The 15,282-nt window shown below is 35.8% G+C and overlaps 1 protein-coding gene across 1 annotated transcript; it reads left to right on the top strand.

Moving 5' to 3' along the window:
• The first annotated feature begins 4,469 nt into the window (after positions 1–4,469).
• LOC148599503 (uncharacterized) lies at positions 4,470–10,834 on the top strand. Its single transcript, XM_088558655.1, has 3 exons — positions 4,470–4,494; positions 5,251–5,342; positions 8,442–10,834. Exon 3 carries the CDS (start codon positions 8,509–8,511, stop codon positions 10,459–10,461), a length of 1,953 nt encoding a protein of 650 aa, XP_088414781.1. The 5' UTR covers positions 4,470–4,494; positions 5,251–5,342; positions 8,442–8,508; the 3' UTR covers positions 10,462–10,834.
• The last annotated feature ends 4,448 nt before the right edge of the window (positions 10,835–15,282 follow it).

Genomic DNA, 15,282 nt, shown 5'->3' on the forward strand with positions numbered 1-15,282 from the left:
AAATGATCCTTATGGTTAGGCCTGCAGAACTCTTTATAGGTCAAAGTTGCAAGACGACTCCTTGTCAGAGTTATAAGTATTGCTCTTGAAAGGCTAAAAATTGCGTTTCCAATATATTTAAAACTATAATAGATATTAAACATATTTTTCAATTGATGAAATGATTCGTATTACAAAGCCTACAATAGTCTAATGGGTCAAGGTTGTAGAACGGCTCCTTGTTAGAGTAACTGCCCCTGCAAGGCGAGAAATGAACTAAGTAAGCGATTCAGTCTCCTAGGAGCCTCTTGTTCAATTTTCATGATTTCTTGATACCATTTTTATTGTTGCAATTAGTAACTAGTTATTTCATTGTGAGTTACTGAGTCTTTAATTAGAAAATATATAGTTACACTACCTACTCCAAAAACATAGGTTGCAAATAAATTGGAAAACTAGCAACGGTCTACCTACACTGGAATCGCAGTCTGAACGTACACAAAAACATGAAATTGAAAGAGAAGTGGTCTAGTCTACTTTGAATTTGACCTATCAATGGTTTTATTTATGTCAGATGACATTTCAGAATACTCGTTTTTTTCTTTGATTAATGCTTTCAAAATCATGGAAGATGAAATCTGATTGAGCGGATGAAAAAGGTCATCAGAACAGAAAGGTAGTAGAATGGGGAGTTGCAAGATCCTGCATGCAGTGTTTGAATGGAGCAACTGAATGATATAACTGTAATTAGATTGAAGTGATTTGTTTTGTAGAAAAAAAAACACCGAACAATTGCTGCGTTTACGGTCTATTTATGCTATATTTAACCGAACATTTCTCTCCAACTTTCCAACTTAAATCATCCAAATCAAAGATACATTTTGTAACACTTGCATAGTGATAATTTCGTACTCAAACCGTTGTATTTTTTTTTTTCTGAATGTGCAACAAACAAATGACAGGCTGGTTATATCATGTACTTCTGAATTAGAAATAAAAATGAATTGGGTGGTTTTTAGGCATACGTGAGTCCGTTCCTGTCTGTATTTATCATGACTGTTACATTATTTTAAAAAAAAATGCATAGTACACGCATTGAACTCCTTTCTACAATAATATTTTTCTGTATTATTAGGCTTGCTCCCTAGTCAAATATGCAGCCCCACTAGACTTGCTGCCACTGTCAAATATGCAACCCCACTAGGCTTGCTCCCACTGTCAAATATGCAGACTCTTTAGGCTTGTTCCCGCTATCAAATAGGCTGTCCTTTAGTCTTGCTCCCGCTATCAAACATGCAGCCCCTTTAGGCTTGCTCCTACTATCAAATATGCAGCCCCACTAGGCTTGCTCCCACTATCAAATATGCAGCCCCAACAGGCTTGCTTCCACTGTCAAATATGCGGCCACACTAGCCTAGCTCCTACTGTCAAATATGCAGCTCCACTAGGCTTGCTCCTACTTTCAAATATGCAGCCCCTTTAGGCTTGCTCCAACTATCAAATATGCAGCCCCTTTAGGCTTGCTCCCGCTATCGAATATGCAGCCCCTTTAGGCTTGCTCCTATATACTGCCAAATATGCACCCCACCAAACTTGACCCACTGTCCAATATGCAGCCACACCAGCCTTACTCCCACTGTCAAATATGCAGCCCCACCAGCCTTGCTCCCACTGTCAAATATGGAGCACAACTAGACTTGCTCCCGCTATCAAATATGCAGCCCCTTTAGGCTTGCTCCAACTATCAAATATGCAGCCCCTTTAGGCTTGTTCCCGCTATCGAATATGCAGCCCTATTAGGCTTGCTCTTATATACTGCCAAATATGCAGCCCCACCAGACTTGCTCCCACTGTCCAATATGCAGCCCCACCAGCCTTGCCCCCACTATCAAATATGCAGCTCCTTTAGTTTTGCTCCTACTTACAAATATGCAGCCCCTTTAGGCTTGTTCCCGCTATCGAATATGCAGCCCCTTTTGGCTTGCTCTTATATACTGCCAAATATGCAGCCCCACCAGACTTGCTCCCACTGTCCAATATGCAGCCACACCAGCCTTACTCCCACTGTCAAATATGCAACCCCACCAGCCTTGCTCCCGCTATCAAATATGCAGCCCCTTTAGGCTTGCTCCTATCAAATATGCAGTCCCTTTAGGCTTGCTCCCGTTATCAAATATGCAGTCCCTTTAGGCTTGCTCCCGCTATCAAATATGCAGCCCCTTTAGGCTTGCTCCCACTATCATATATGCAGCCCCACCAGACTTGCTCCCACTATCAAATATGCAGCCCACTATTATTCTATGTTATATAATAGTGGGGCTGCATATTTGATAGTGGGAGCAAGCTCCTATAGATTCAATTCTTAATCGTTCTGTAGATTTTGGTTGTCGCCCTTTTATTTTAAATCTCGCGTATGTAGCTCATAAAGGGGACAAATTAGGTTAGTGCTGAATCCATTGTCTGTATTGAACTTGCATGAACTCTGTGTCATTTTTGTTATGATTTTGTTATGTCCGTTCACAACAAACAATCAATTTTTATTTATCTTCATTTATGTTCTATTTTTAGTAAAGGCGGTCATGTCTTTCAACGGATGAAACATAATGTATCTCCACATCAATTATTCAGTTATTTGTAGAATATCTTAAAGAACATTCATACCAAGCTTTGTTTTGAAAATTTGTTAACGACGACGGCGGACGACGGCAGACGCCAATTGATGGCAAGAGCTTACATAGGACTTGATTTGTTTTTGTAAAGGATTTTATTCATTTGTGTGATGACTTTACTAATTCATATTCCGTTTAAGTAATACACTGAATGTCCATCGATCCGCTGTACCCCCAACATGCTGTTATAATTACAATTGTCGTATGTTCTTAAAATTCTGTTTTTCAAGATCTATCCATATGGGTGTAATTTGGCAAAAAAAGTGATTATTGTTGTTGTTATTATTATAATTATTGTCTATATTTAAAAAACAAATACATATATAAATTAAAAAATGGAGAAAAACCCGACGGCTTGCCACACTACATGTATCTTTTCATGTTTGTTTTCATTCAAGTTTTTATACCAGTTGACTGAAAAATAAATCACAGACCCGGAGCGAATTTCGATTGATTGATTGTTGATGTTTAACGCCCAAGCAGCAATATTTCAGCTAAATCGGGCGAAGAACATGAAATGGGTGATAAAATGAACATGAAATGATGGTGAAATGAAAAATGGGATAGGACACAAGGACAATAGGGTCGACGGACTTTGATCGCACTGGAAATAGGGAGAGGGTTTAGGGTCGGACAATTTAGCTTCCTGCAGCGGAGGTTCTTACTCCTATCGAATACCGCAGCAGGTTTATTTAACGTGGAAGAAACGTGGCATCTTTCCCGACATGGTACACCACTATGGTTTGCGGTCAGGTTTTTCCATTTATGTAGCATGTCAGATGTATCCCATTCCAATTCCTGGGGCACACAACCCAGACTGGAATCAGCTATAAATTTACAGATAACATATGCAAGAAGCATAAGCATTTTCGAAAGAATCATTAAAGGGCAACGGAAAGAAAACCCTGAGTACTTTAATTTTGCTGAAGGGAAGTTAATGTTATACATACATGTACCAGGCTGTGCGGTTCCCTAAATAGTGATTTATTTCGTGTAAATGAAGTGCCATCCCCTTCTTGCAGTTGTGGACATCCTTTTGAAGTTTAAATCCACTATTTTATGGAATGCAACTTGTATAATGAACATAAAAATTCCCTGCTGGCACGGTTTTAACATAACAAAATAGTTTCTGTTGGCTGGTGACGAAAGTCTTACATATGATGAAAACACGAATATTTTTGCATGTGTTCATCATTTTATCAAACGAACTAAAAGGTCTGAATAATACTACATGTACATGTATAAACGAAATGACTCTCTCACGTTACCCCAACCCCGCCCTTTTAGCCAGGACCCTCCTTTTTATTCCATTTCCTTGTTTTAGTTTCATATCGTTCATGTTAATATGCTTGTATTCTTGAGCAAATAAATATTTTAAAGCTGAACTTAACAACCCAGCTGATCTTAAGGCTAGAGTTCTGAACGCTATTTAGTCGCCTTTTACGACAGGCTTAGCACTGCTGCGGGCCTATTCTTTTGACACCCGGAGCCGTACTGGACCGCATTTCGATAACTGTTAAGTACATGATGTGAAATTGTTTTATGTACAAATATCTCATTAGCGAAAAAAATAATTTACAAGCAGGAATTGAAATGGTTATCGCTTGGTCCACCCTCTTTTAATCAACGCCGGACTGCTCAAAGGCAAGATTTAAACTAATTATGTTTTTTGGGTATGATAATATAGGTGATATTAAACAGTTAAACTCTTGTGATACCTATAGAAATTGCAATGTTGTTTAAGTTATCCGTTTACACGTGTAAATCATGGTACACTTAAATTCAATTGAAACATTTAAAATATTCAATACACGTATTTTCTTGGGTGCATCCGGGAAGAGTTAAGGTAAATATCAAATTTATATAATAGGTTACCAAGTTTGTGAATTCCAATCCGGAGGATGGGGTGTTGTCGATCGAAATTTTCGGTGTTTTCGGACTTCCATTCGCTCATTTACATCAAATTTTTATACACATTAACAACATTTTCCAACGAAAAAGATTCCTCCCTCCCGTGAATTTAATATGCCCATTTATGCCCGAAACCTATTTTTCGTGTGATACAAATGTATAATATGGGTATAAATGTATGCATATAATAGAATACAGTCAATATAATACTGATGTGACAGTTTTAGGGTGGATCCAGAAAGTTTGAAAGGGGGTCCAGAAAAAAGTGGGTTCTAGGCTATTATTAAATTTGCTCATTTTTGCCCAACTTTAAAAAAAAAATACTCGAAACTGACAACAACCCCTAAAACTGAGTTTGATACACTGAAATTAAACAAATCGATTCTAGAGGATTCACCTTTAAAGGTTAAATGAGCAGTTTTTTTGTGCTTTAAATATTGAATATAAATTTTGATATTGGACTGATGATATACATTCCTGTAAAATCTCCAATCTGATTCTCTTTTTGATTGATCAACATCGGGTATATTTGTTTGTCACTATGATTTTAATGGGGTTTTTTTTATGGTTTTGTTCACCGTTGATTAGTTCGCACCCGACTCAGTGATATTGATTCGTTCATTAAATCATGTTTATGATTGTGTGTATATTTAAATGGTCGGGTTATAGACTTTACCTTAATCATTTAAAGGTAGATTTCAATGGATACCTAATACATTGATTGTAACACTACACACGATAACACAATCGGGATAAATGGGAAGATGTGTTCGATGTTTTGAGGTAAGACATGTTTTACTGTATTTTGTTTATTTGTATGGTTAGGCAAGCCATGAAATCCGTATTCCATTGTATTTCTGCTATCGTGATTTGGATCGAAAAGTCAGAACACATGGCTTTGTCAAGAAGTGAAATATGCTCCTACATGTATATACATGAACATGTACCAAGTATGTGAATCAAATACCTAGAAACATATAACGGGTATATTTGTTTCTCATGTGGTCTAATTAGATACATAATATCCCTATTTAAGGGGTGGGGCCCTGGTGACCTTGACACAGACCAGAGCATATTATGTGCCAATTATGTGCCCCCCACACACGGGTAATTTTTGTCCAGTTCTCATAACTACCCCATTCTCTTTGTTATGTCGGGAGTAATCTAATAACCCCTGAAATGTGAGGTTACCCCCCCCCCCCCCACACACACACTCATTTGGGTACATTGTGCTACGTATCTTCATATGGTGCTTTTACGTGTAACATTAGGATGTTAAGAAAAATTCAATTTTTAGCTACATTGTATAAGAAAGATATACTTATTGCATTTTAAGGAGGTAGACCTAGAGTAAGGGACATAACACTTGAAATCAGTGATATGTTTGCATCATATTCAATTTCATCAAAGCATATCAAGCTTTCATTTGAAACAGAATGAAATCCATCCAAGTTACTTTGATGCTTACATGAGATTGATGTAAAATGTTGAATACAAACGTTCCAATGATTTGAAAGAGTTGTGTCCCTTACCCTAGGTCTACCACCTTAAGCATCTCATATTGGAATACTTACAGTGCCAATATTTGTAAAGTTTCAGATTCAAACGTTTTGTGTTCCTTTTGGGGTTTTAACTTTTAAAATATTAAAAATAGAAATAAAAGGTCGTGTACAAAATGTGCCCAACATCATATATACAATAGTTCACATTCTTTTTCATAATGGATAAAGACTCGCCATATAAGGGGTAGTTCCGAAAAAGGGGAGGTTTATTACCCTTTATTTCATGGGCTGTTCGAATTCCCTATCTGTTTATTGGTACACTATGTGTCATTTTTATTGATATTTGGAAGAGCAACCAAGGGAACCAAGGTTATAGCCGTAATCAAAAGAACGCAATCCAGGGACAAAGACCAGACATAGAAAACAGACACATGCAACAAAGAACATAAAGCAACTAAAATCACACATACAAAACAACAAAAGCAAATGAGCAACTTGGACTTCACTAAAACTGGGAGCATGGACCAGGTGCACCGGTTGGGTAAGCGTCCTCTGTTTTTCTAGAAACACCCGCCGAGTTTCTCATAAAAAGTCAAGTCCGGGGTAGACAAACGAGGAAAGGAAAACGAAAACTATGACCCGTTGAATAAATCAGTTTTCATGGTGCAGATGGATACACCATAGTGATGTCTTCAATCTTGTAGCAACATAATCCTGTTCCAGAAGCCTATTTTTTAGAGTTATAGCGCGATACAAAAAGTCAGTATATGAGTTATGAACAGTGAAGTAAGTGAGCAACTTTCCATTGTAGTTATAATTATTTACCTCATAAAATAAAAGGAAATCGAAACATTCACAGTATCAATAAAAACAAACATCAATCCCTTGCATTGTACATGTACATGTAACATATCCACCCGTTAAACTATAACATATCCATCCCTACACTATAATATATCTATCCCTTACACTTTAACATATCTATCCCTTACACTTTAACAAATCTATCCCTTACACTATAACATATCTATCCCTTACACTTTAACAAATCTATCCCTTACACTATAACATATCTATCCCTTACACTTTAACAAATCTATCCCTTAGACTGTGACATATCCATTCCTTACACTATAACAAATCCAACCCTTAGACTACAACATATCCATCCATTAGACTAGACTATAACATATCTATCCCTTACACTTTAACATATCTATCCCTTACACTTTAACATATCTATCCCTTACACCATAACATATCCATCCCTTAAACTATGATATATCCATTCCTTACACTATAACGAATCCATCCTTCAGACTATAACATATCCATCTCTTAGACTATATCATATCCATCCCTTGCACAATAACATGTCCATCCCTTAGGCTATAACATATCCATCCCTTACACCATAACATATCCATCCCTTACACCATAACATACCCATCTCTATTGACTTTGCATACATGTATTTTAATCAGATTGCAAAAGGGTGAGGATTACATGAGAAAAATATATAATATACAGGAAAAAAACATATCAGCATCTGCAATAATAATGATTAGTTACTGTTCCTGTATTTTCCAAAATATTTTTCAAAATTCGTTCGGCTGCACAAAAGGAACATAGGGCGATTGGTTAAGAATCCGATTGATGTGTACAGGCCGGATATGTACAGAGTAGTGAAAATTATAACAAACTACAAACTCATAATTACAATGTTGAACGTGACCTAAAGTATGTTTAGTTCTATAAAATATTTGGAATAAAGGCACGATTTTTTTTTATCATATTCATGTAGACGTTTCTATGATGGTATTCAGTGAGATGAAATATCCGATAAAACCCCTACTGGTGCAGCCTTTGCACGTCTAACGGAGTCTGTAAAGCCCTGTTTTTCTTTCAAAAAATGTCTGTATGCCTGTAAAGGTAAAATCACTTCCTTTTAATCTAGGATCAGTTACTAAGTATGAAGTTGTGAACTTGCACTAGGTTTGTGTGAAAGTATTGGAACCGAGGAGCGTACCTAGAAGTCTATACAACAAGGGGTTCCGGTGAGGTTGTCTAAGGCTAGCATCAATTCGCTCATTTTCTGTCATAATTGTGCACAAAATGAATAAAATATTCCAATAAAAGGGGGTTTGAACCTCAAGAACCCCGATTCCGTCACTAACTTGATGCATGTTAATGCCAAAATAGGAAACTCTCTCTGTTGCTATTTACAGGATCATGTGGGACATTCGTCTTTGAAGTAACACGAGTAAGGACAGTCAGGTTTATTTTATTTGTATCACCGTAGAGGAATTCTTTAAATTTTGACACTTTTAGGTTAATGAATCTTTGTTTCAAAATTTAATATTTTTTTCTATTTTCCCAGGGAACAGACACAGATTCACCAGAGCTTTACAGAAATAGACACGGACTTAGGTCAAATATTGTTCAAAATGTATCCATTCAGAAAAATTAAGAAGTTGATAACGAATTTTATCCGACGGAATAGATTCATGAGAACTCTGGTAGCAGCATGCACTTTCATGTTCTTCAGCGTTTATACCATATTTCATTTGTACTTTGGTCCGGGTTATATGATGTACGTACATAAAAATATACGAGCGAGTTGTATTATACCGGAAGTTGATCCGTTTGACCGGGAAATCATGAAATTCTTTTGGCGCCCAGATCCTATCGTCTGTTCGAAGGATTCGGACTTGGTTTACTTTGACTATGAATCGAGGCTACATATCAACCGAAGTCGAGTGGGAAAGAAAACCATTAAATGTAATTATCAAGCAGTAAATAGGAAGAATGGTGAAGATATTGATATTGAATTCGGACCGGAAACGTGGTTTGACGATTCAATTGTTGTAAATACGGACATTGTAAAGGTCAAATGTCTGATGAATGCGAAAATGATTTACCACCGTCTTCATTTTCAAGTTCATCGTTCTGAAACCATTTCTAACACAAATGTTAGGCAACCGAAGTATAACATTTTAGTGTTTGGAATGGATTCTGTTTCTAGGCTTGCAGCAATACGCGAATTACCAAAAACTATGGCTTATCTTGAAAAAACGCTTGGAGCATACACTTTAAAAGGATATACTAAAGTAGGGGATAATACACTGCCAAATGTAGTACCTATACTGACGGGGGAATATGCCTTTTCGGAAAAATTCCCAGTCAAACACAATAAACCGTTTGATAATCACCCATTTATCTGGAACAATATATCTAAAATGGGCGGTGCTACAATGTTCCTCGAGGACTGGCCTAGGATTAATACCTTTAACCTCGGTACGAGTGGTGGTGGTGGATTCCGGAAACCACCGACAACACATTACATGCGTCCGTTTTATCTTGCTGTAAATAGAATGGAATTGTTCGAATCGCCCGTTAGTGACGTCTTACAATTTTTCGAAGATAAAAATGTGAAGTTGAGTTCGACCTCGTATTTGTGTTATGGTGACAAAACAATGCATGGCATTTCAATAGAATATTTTAAACGGTTTTTGATAGCCTATAGGAATGACTTTAAGTTCACCTGGGTTTGGAGTAACAAGTTAAGTCATAACTACGTCAACTTCATCAAATTAGCCGACAACGATTTATTAGATATGATGACATTTTTAAAAGAGGAAGGATTTCTTAAGAACTCATTTTTATTTTTCATAAGCGATCATGGCTCCCGGTTGGATAAAATACGAAACAGCCCGGTAGGAAGGATTGAAGAAAGGTTACCTATGATGTCTATAGTTGTCCCTGACGAACTCAAGGTACAATATCCTCATTTGGAACATAATTTGAAAACTAATGTGGATAGATTGACTTGCCCGTTCGATTTACACGAGACTTTGGTTGACATACTTCATGAAACCTTCCAGGAAACGAAGGAAAGTCCTAATGTGCTCAAAAGGGGAATCAGTCTCTTCCGGTCTATACCAAAAGACAGATCTTGCGCAGACGCGGGAATCGACGAGCATAACTGCATGTGTTATTCCTCAGTAGAAGTAAACGTCACACAACCCATTGTTACAAAATTATCTTCATATATTATGGGAGTTATAAACAAGTTAACTAGTAAAGAAAAATGTGCTGTACTGTCGGTAAAGAACGTTTTGAGTGCAAAACGAATAAATTCTCAATTGGGCTACGATGCAAATAACCAAAATAAAAAGCCCTTGTTATACATGTTTTATCGACCAAAGGATGACGTCAGAGAGCGATATCAGTTACTATTACAGGCGAGTCCGAGCGATGCTCTTTTTGAAGTGACGGTAGAACAGCAAGGCATGTCTCATTTCTCTATTTTAGGAACTATAAGTCGGACTAACATGTATGGAAACCAATCACACTGCGTGACAGAAAGTGAACTAAAGAAATTATGCTTCTGTATCTGAATATGATGGTTTTAAACGTTTTAGTCGCACAATAAGCCAAAGAAATAAATTAAGCGATAATACATGTACATAATTCCACTGGCTTGTACACGTATACACTCAGAGGAAGAGCGATTGTCAAATCTGTCGCCGAGTTGCGCGCCACCCTAAGTCACGTGATACACAAAGTGGGGTTGCAGAGTATTTTACGTATACTAGTTTTCATTGCAAACTCTTGGCGAGATAGCAATGGTTCATTTGTCCAATTTTATCATTTGGAATTGAAAAGATATGCAAGTCAGTAAACCACTTTGCTCGTGGATAACTCGGTGCCACGCAATCCAAGTGGTATGAAATGCATTTAGAGATGAAATAAAACTTACTTGTTTTAAAAGCGTAGTGATATTATTTTAATCACGTGATTTAAATGCACGTCCTACTTGCACAAATCACACTCATTATTCCAAGGTTAATTTAATAACCATTTTATTATCTCCTATATTATTAAGATGCACAAATGATATTCTTAGATTTTAGTTAAGACGAATGTGTTATTTCTCTGTGTCCAAAAAAGCTTGATTCCATATTTCGTCTTGAGAGAAAAAGCAGTCCTATTCCGGATTTTTGGATTTTTTTTTCTTTTTTGTGAGATATTGGATGATGGCTACGAATTTATGATGAATGTGATACATCTTTGGAAATTAAAATTTAGATTGTTTGTTTGTTGGGGTTTAACGTCCGAGCAGCAATATTTCAGCTATATTCAGACGAATTTAAAAAAATTAGATACTACCCTGTCAAAAGTCAAAACCTGCAACTTATCTTGCTTTCAGTAAATAGGTTTTACATTTGTAAGTTATACTTCATACTTCACGTATACTTCATAGCACTACATCTTACCAGATATCAAAGCAATGTAAGTGCAGACAGACCGACGCATACCATTAAATGCCTTGCCTCGTTGCTTTGCGACTGGCAACAAATACATGAATATCACCAATTTCACTTGACAAGAACAGGGGTCAATGAAAATTTTTCGTCTTGGCCTTCTTCCCCGAAAAATGACCAATAAATTTAACAGATTTTCTGCTCTTCTTGTAGAATCCGGGAACTCTATAGCGAGCCAGAATTTACATGGAACGATATAGGACTGACCATACTTTCAGATTTACTTTTATTTACTTTTTAAATATCAAAGAAGACGTTATACATGTTCGTGTAAGTCAAAAACCCACAAAGTGTTCACTTTTATTTCAAAGTCAGAAACGGCTGCATATCAAAGAACAGTGCAAAATGTTTCATTCGGTTGTTACACTTTCTAGATTATAAATGCATATGAAATACTTTCTAGATTATAAATGTATATAAAATACTTTCTAGATTATAAATATATATAAAATTGGCATTTGACAACAGTTAATCGTTTAATTTGGTTGATATCAGGGTGAGGTTAATAAATAAGTTTTCGCCAAAATAGTGCCTGAATTTTATATGGATTGTTAATTAGTACGGAATGATGTACGAGATTTTGAACTTTTCTATGTCGCAATAGTTCCAAATTTCAAATCCTTTACATCCCTACCATGCTTCGTAATAATTTAGTTTTTAAATTCTTAAGTGTAGTTGTAAAACAAAAACAAATAATTTTTAAATCTGTACTTTGTCAAATACTTCCACAAAGTCAATATATATTTCATTTTTTGGTACAGAGCTATAATATGAGATGCGGTACATAAAATGCCAGCTTAGTATTGAATTCGGTTTTATTTATAAACAATTATCAATTATAAGCAATAATATCATAGTTTAAGAAAGTATAAATATACAATACAGCATTCAAAAATATGGCAGCTAAGTACATGTATCTAATGTCTAGTCTTCATCAAAATAAAATGACAACAACAAAAAACAAACAAAGCAAAGCAAACAATAAAAAAAAATACATGGGGCATCGAACTGGTTTCCGAAAAGACTAAACCTTACAATGAAATCGATTTTATTATAAACATTTAATTTATAGATTTTGGAGGGAATTTTCCATACTTGGCACACTATAGACGTGAAAACCCATACCAACTTCCGACACGTCCTATGGTAGAGGTAATTAAAATGTAAAAACACGTAATTGGGAAAAATAAGAATTTAGAATGGCGTTAAAATTCGGAAAAATAGTACTTTTTTTACTTTCTTTTAAATTTTAGAAAGGGAAACCTAAGGTTAGCGAATGGCCTTTATTAGAGTATCAAGTAGATTTACTTTCCCACCAATTATTCCCCTTTTCCTTATCATGTTTTACTTTCCCACCAATTATTCCCCTTTTCCTTATTTTTTACTTTCCCACCAATCATCCCCCTTTTCCTTATCATGTTTTGCTTTCCCACCAATTATTCCCCTTTTCCTTATTATGTTTTGAAAGTTTTTTGTTGTGAATGTCTGTTTTCCATGTCTGGTCTTTGTCCCTGGATTAAATTCTTTTGATTACCCTATAACCTTGATTCCCTTGATTACTCTTTCCATAAATTCTATGTATTTCAAAGTATCATGTTGATTGTTTCTATTAATGAATAACAGGGGACAGAATAGGACGCTTACCCTACCGGTGCACCTGATCCATGCTCCAATATTTTTAGTTGCTCATTTACTCTCACTCCAAACAGCCCGGTCTCTCATTGACAAGGCCTAAATTGTATTCTATACTTAATAATTAATCAAGTAGTCATGACATTAATGTTTAAACACATTACAGTTATCTACAAACTTGAAATCAAAAGCAGAGTATTAATACATATCATTGACACATCACTTATAAATAGTGAAATCTGTATAAAAACGTTAATACTATTACCAAGAAAACGTAAGAACGAAAAGAGGACGCTTACCATAACGGTACACGTGGTCCATGCCCCCAGTTTTAGTGGCATCCGAGTTTGTTCATTTACTTGTGTTTCTTTGTACATGTTATTTTGGTTATTTCATGTTCTTTGTTGTGGGTGTCTATTTTCCCTGTTTAATCTTTATCCCTGTATTGCATTCTTTGATTTCCGCTATAGAATCTTGGTTCCTTTGATTACTCCGTATACTCTCAATAAACAGACGAGACACAAAGAGCCAACACATACGTCATGTTCTACAATATCAGTTGACCTTGGTGTCATTGAAGATCATACAAACTGGAAATGTCACGAGATGAAAGAACACCCAATGAAGGATTCTAGTACTCTAATGTAACTTCACAGCCTTTCACAATCCAAATAATTATTACCTGAAATAATATCTTCAAGAATGTTTGCCTACCAAAATACATTTTCATCTTAAGTTTATTTTATGTTACTTGATTATATAGGGTACAACTATTTCGCTATACCTGTGTATAATGATGTTTAGAGACCATCTACAGCCTACTCTGTGGTGTGAAGGTTTCCTCGTCAATAGATGGCCTTTGGTTGACGTTTTCATCCCGGTAGGGTTGTTGTCCCTTTGACATATACACCATACGTATTCTCGTAATATTTATGATACTGTCGCGGTGAAATTCACCCCACCAACTAATCTAGAAAAATATGGCCACTGCTATAAGAAAATGAACCGTCCAACTTGTAATATTTTATTAAATTCTGAAAAGTAGCGGCATTAACCAAACTACATATTTGTGACGCTGAATCTGGACTAAACATAATTTAGTAGTAATATTTCTTTAAATAGTACATATACTAGTGCAAGCATGCCGTGCACGTGATAATGCAACAAGTTAAACGCGCGAAGCGTAAACGTAGTAAATAACTGTCATATATAGTATAGTATAGTCCGTTCCGTATATCTGTTCATGAATGAAGAGGTCTCCAGTACTATAGTCTTGTCCAGATATACATGATTTACGACCATGAATGATTATATGAATAATATCCATGAATGAAATGGTTAAACAAACATGACTCCACAAACCAGACACACACAACACATAAGATAACTGTATAGACCAAATACCCGGTGACACTATTATATAATAATATTTACAATACATTTGTGATTTTGTACTGCAACAACAGTTTCATAATAATTTTTAATTGACAGAGAAGTTGCTATAAAGTAACACAATATACCCTTTTGTGGTTGGTGAGCATGCTCAATGTACACTTCCGCGAGGTAGGGCTTGGGTAGAACAAAAGAATTCGCGGAAGTGTATATTGAGCATGCTCTACGCATGCTCGACGACTATCCTACAGTTAGCACAAAAGGGTCTATTGATAAAATTTCTCTATAATAAGATAAATAGGAAAGTAGTTTGTGTAGTGTAATAACCATTGAAATTAATACAGTATTATAAATTCTCCCATTGGGTTTATCTCAGTGATAATTTACATATTCATCATGATTTTGTCATTTGTAGTTGTCATTTTTTTCGTGAATTAAGCACAGTAGTCAGTGTTGATATAAACACAATACTTTAGAACGAGGAGAAGAAGTATATTCTTTTAACCAAAATCACAGATCCACGAAGAGCAAAGAATATCAGGTGCAGTTATCATTCCATGACAAATAAACTATATCTAAAAGAATAAATAAAAACAAACACAATCACAAAAAAATCAATGTTCACATATCCAAAAGAATTGGTATATTAAGAGACATATTGCATTGAAACGTGTTAAGGAGGTAAATGTAGGTTAGGTAAGGGACACAACCCTAACAAATCATTGGAACTTTTATTTTCAAAATTTTACATCAATCTCATGTAAGCATCGAAGTAACTTGGACTGATTCCACGCTGTTTCAAATGAAAGCTCGATAGGCTTTGGTAAAATTAAATATAATACAAACATATCACTACTTTCATGAGTTATG

This window comes from Perna viridis, chromosome 13 (genome assembly GCF_037379345.1).
Source record: "Perna viridis isolate PV_CMFRI_1.1 ecotype Kerala chromosome 13, ASM3737934v1, whole genome shotgun sequence".
Taxonomy (NCBI): domain Eukaryota; kingdom Metazoa; phylum Mollusca; class Bivalvia; order Mytilida; family Mytilidae; genus Perna; species Perna viridis.

Coding starts and splice junctions, on each gene's coding strand:
- LOC148599503 (XM_088558655.1), top strand. CDS start 8,509: ATGTATCCATTCAGAAAAATTAAGAAGTTGATAACGAATTTTATCCGA.